Here is a 4,358-nt window from a genome sequence, read left to right on the forward strand (position 1 = left end):
TTTGACGCAACAATTCAACCCGATATCTCAGACATTTCACAACGATGTGATCTAATTTGTTAGGACATGATTGGGAAAATATGGTTATATTCCCACAGTCTTATAAGATGCTCAGTAGTTTAGTCATAACTGAATGAAGTAAATATTCCGGCGGGATTCCGGCCAGAAATGACTCACCTGTCAATTAAACTTTTTTTATTTGCACAAGTTCAGCCTTATTGACTAAAGGAACAGAAGCAGGGAGACAAAGGAAAACAGACAAAAAATTATCATAGACAGGCCTTCCAGTCGTCTAGTTTTTCAGGTGCGCATTTACCAAAAATCCTCTAAGAGCAATTTCATGTTTGAGCAACGGTACAAATAGCCAAATATTTTGACGCAACAATTCAACCCGATATCTCAGACATTTCACAACGATGTGATCTAATTTGTTAGGACATGATTGGGAAAATATGGTTATATTCCCACAGTCTTATAAGATGCTCAGTAGTTTAGTCATAACTGAATGAAGTAAATATTCCGGCGGGATTCCGGCCAGAAATGACTCACCTGTCAATTAAACTTTTTTTATTTGCACAAGTTCAGCCTTATTGACTAAAGGAACAGAAGCAGGGAGACAAACGAAAACAGACAAAAAATCATCATAGACAGGCCTTCCAGTCGTCTAATTTTTAAGGTGCGCAATTACCAAAAATCCTCTTAGAGCAATTTCATGTTTGAGCAAACGGTACAAATAGTCAAATATTTTTTGCAGTTTTTGACCAGAACACAGCAAAATTCGGTAACAATGCCACTCTTAAAAACTTGAGACTACACTCTTTCAAGTTCTAAATCTACGACAACACGGTGCCATGTTTACCCAACAAAAAGGAGTCAAACGACGGCGCTTTGTTCTCAGTGCAATATGGAAATTTTACCGTACCTCGCCTCATCTTCCCTTACTGAACAGAGCTTGGGGTAAGTAATACCAAACGGTAATCGGGTCGATCCCGGCAACACGACCTCTGAATCGAACTTGTTGTTTGATTTAACAGAAGAGTTCGAGAAGATTTTTATTGCTATCGGCCTTTGAGTGTGGCGTTCGCGCGAGAGATGATATGCGGCCTGTTTGGCAGATCACGCGCCGGGGCGCGTGTTCTGCTCATGAAAGTTCGACGTCTCTGAACTAATTAGAAAATGTTCCTCTCGTCTTCAACTCAAGAGATCCGGAGTGGCACCAAGTGAATTGGTGCAATTCTATGTGACATGTATTAGGCCCGTCCTGGAATACGCAAGTCCTGTATTCCATCGTTTTCTACCAAGCTACGTTAGTGTAGATTTGGAACGGATCCAAAGAAGGGCATTCAGAATCATCTATTCTGACCTGTCATATAGTGTAGCACTAGAAACAGTTGGCCTACCGAAGCTTCATGAGAGGAGAGAAAAGATTTCAATCGATCTGTTTGACGAGATCGTCTGTAACCCCACCCACAGTCTCCATTGCCTCCTCCCTCAAAGGAAGAGTTGTAAATATGCACTGAGACGCAAAAGTGATTTCACTCTCCCCCTATGTAAGACCGAGCGTTTGAAGAACAGTTTTATTTTTAGCCATGTCTATAAGATGTAGATATTTTCTCATTTCCTCTTTGTTATTATATTTTTAGCCATGTCTATAAGATGTAGATAATTTTCTTATTTTCTCTTTGTTATTATTAGAATTTGTAAATATCCCGTAATTCAGCCTATGGCTACAATGGTGTTTATAATAAAGTATCTATCTATCTATTGTCTGAATCAAAGCCGAAATTCCCGGCTGAGCCGTTCCAAATTGAAGCAGCCGTTCTCAACTGATTCACTAAGACGCCGAACTTTTCATGTATTTAATTCAAAGGTATTAGGTTCGGCTCACGAAAAGTTCGGCGTCCGGTCTGAACCGGGCCTAAGGGGAAGTTAACCACTCGGCTTAAACACCGTCATAATATAAACAACAACTCGTTTTTACACGAACACAAAAATTATGGGCCTGAATAATGTGTATAAGGAAGTTAGAAGCTAACCAACCGAGTTACAATACTTGAAGAACACGAGTCGGTAAATCACTTGCATCGAGATGAAGCGAATTTTGATCGTCGCTTTCGTTTTTGCTCTTGGTATTCTGATGCTGTTGGCTGAGAAATCTCCGCAGCTTGAAGAGAGACGTGTGCCTGCCTTGAACGATGATGCTTACCACGCTTCGACGCTGAAGAGAGGAGTTGGGAACCATACCTCAGGTTTGTGTGATAGCTTTAACTGGGAAAAAAAATTCCGTTCAATGTAGTCGCGCGCAGAGAAGGATATGTGATTTCGAACGCAAATGCGTGTAAGCGAAGCACTGAAACTGAATTGTGACATATTTTTCAACCAAATTTGCTCCCGTCGAATCAAAGAAAAATAGAAATTCAATTTTTAAAAACACACAAGAAAAGGAAACTTCGCCTGTGTGAGAGGGCTTTCATCTTTGAAACTACAACCGAGGTTGGTTGATCAAACAAAAAAATAGTTTGCGGTGTTCTGGTTAAAAACTAGCGCTGAAAGCAGTCGTAACACACTGATTAACATTACGAAGCCGTATAAAAAATTGGCGATTTAGCTCTGATCTTCAACTGGATATTGTAATTGAGTTGTCGCACCGTTAACCGGCTACAACCCGTTTTCTTTTTTATGGCGGTTTACTGTAAAGCAATGGGGCGAACGGTGAATTAACCTCGACTAAAAGTCACACATAATTATTTTAAATGAATGTAGTGAATAACTATTCAAAAGCATTTTGCTATCAAAGCGGCCTAGAAAACTCGCAGAAGAAGAAGAAAAGTGTGAAAGAAAGTGTGCGTTTGGATGCTAAACTCTTCTAACGTGAAACACACAAAAGTACTTGTCCCCAACGCAAGGTGCGACCTTAGAGGAGCAAAAAAGCACTTAGAATCCTTATAAGATCTCAAACATTTTACGTTTAATTCCTAGGCCGCTGGAAGAAAGCTAATACCTCTCCCGTGTGTTTTGGTGCCAAAGATCATCACTTCGGTAGGTTCAACGCTCCATCGCAAGGCAGTTTGGCGGCCATAAAGTTGGTCCACCTGTACGGTTATGTTTCCTGCCATCATTCCAGTTGGTCTTACTGGGGATGTTTTGTTCCTGACAAACGCAATCAGATCAATGTGGTCATAACAAATGCAGCCAATCATGTCCTTCTGCCTCCAAGACAGTTCATCCAAACGGCGAATGCAAAGTGGTCCATACTTCATGGATATAACGAGTTCTCCCCAGAGCTGGTCATGTCAGTTTTCGCCCATCCTCGCTCTGTGATAAGAGGCGAAGAGTTACGCTTGTGGTACGGTGAAGATTTGGCAGACTACAGCGAAGCCGATAATGGAGGAAGAGTATGCTGCGATGTTTATGCTCTCTACGTCTAAACAGCTTTCCTGTCCTCTGGGGATTTTTACGAAATTATAGAAACTAACACAACTTAAGGGATTCATTTACAAGCAGATCAGAAAAGTTCTCTATTGGAAGTAGCGAACAAGCCTTACAATTAACAGTCTTTGAGCTATTTTGTTACTGGCTAATTGGCACTGATCAGGATAAAACTAAGCAAAATAAATAAGTGGGATGTATGATCAAGGTTAATCTCCCGGGGACTCTTTTATTTTGTATTAAATGGTACAACAATAAACTGAGGTTATAACAGGAAAAATGTTGGTTTCTGACTACTTGACTTAATATATAAGACGGAACGTTCTCGCCAAAATCTACCCACAGTCGGAATTTTTAGAACTTTTGCTGCAGTCAGATAATGGCTAACTCATGTTAGCTAGAAAGGGAGAAAAATCAGGGGATTCTTGTGCTCGTTTTGGAGATGAACCGGAAAATCTCAGTGTTTATAAAAGCTTTGTTGATTAATCCAAAATGGGTTGGTTTGTTTTCCCTTAAAAAAATGGAAATGAACTTCGCTAACAAAGGTTTTTGTGTCCAGAATGACTAGTTCATGTCGTGCCCAGCCGCCCAATAGAGAAATTCGATCCCACGCGGGGCAAGAAAAATTTAAACGTCTTACCCTCAGGTTTTTGTTGTTTTTTGTCAAAAGGCGAGAGTAGGAAAGTGAGTTGATCTATCAAATCAAAAGCTGCCATCACTGTGTACAGCAGCAGTTTTTCTGGACTTAGGGTGGAAGTTTTGAAATTACAATCTCGCATACAAGATAAACTTCGATCTCCTTCATACTACATCATCATTTCAACATATGATCAAAGTTAATTTTCTCATCGGTTTCCAAGCAACAGCTATTACCATAGCAACGGAAGCGCATTGCCTCTCATTTTAAACATTGTCGATTATCTCGGCGT

At 40.3% G+C, this 4,358-nt stretch overlaps 1 protein-coding gene across 2 annotated transcripts; it reads left to right on the forward strand.

Annotated features, from left to right (window-relative positions):
• The first annotated feature begins 1,999 nt into the window (after positions 1–1,999).
• LOC146468092 (uncharacterized) lies at positions 2,000–3,709 on the forward strand. 2 transcript variants are annotated; one of them, XM_085124942.1, is made up of 2 exons: positions 2,000–2,177; positions 2,980–3,709. In XM_085124942.1, exons 1-2 carry the CDS (start codon positions 2,090–2,092, stop codon positions 3,426–3,428), a joined length of 537 nt encoding a protein of 178 aa, XP_084981068.1. In that variant the 5' UTR covers positions 2,000–2,089; the 3' UTR covers positions 3,429–3,709. The 2 variants fall into 2 exon arrangements, with proteins under 2 accessions (XP_084981068.1, XP_084981067.1); XM_085124941.1 differs by having other exon boundaries at positions 2,001–2,249.
• Positions 3,710–4,358: the final 649 nt, after the last annotated feature.

The sequence above is a fragment of the Pavona decussata genome, unplaced genomic scaffold, assembly GCF_977016875.1.
Source record: "Pavona decussata unplaced genomic scaffold, jaPavDecu1.1 SCAFFOLD_133, whole genome shotgun sequence".
NCBI classification, from domain to species: Eukaryota; Metazoa; Cnidaria; class Anthozoa; order Scleractinia; family Agariciidae; genus Pavona; species Pavona decussata.

Excerpts from the sequence above, each read along its gene's own strand:
- LOC146468092 (XM_085124941.1), top strand. The coding sequence starts at position 2,090 with ATGAAGCGAATTTTGATCGTCGCTTTCGTTTTTGCTCTTGGTATTCTG. Across the intron at positions 2,250-2,979 it reads AGTTGGGAACCATACCTCAG|GCCGCTGGAAGAAAGCTAAT; the intron begins GTTTGTGTGATA and ends TTTAATTCCTAG.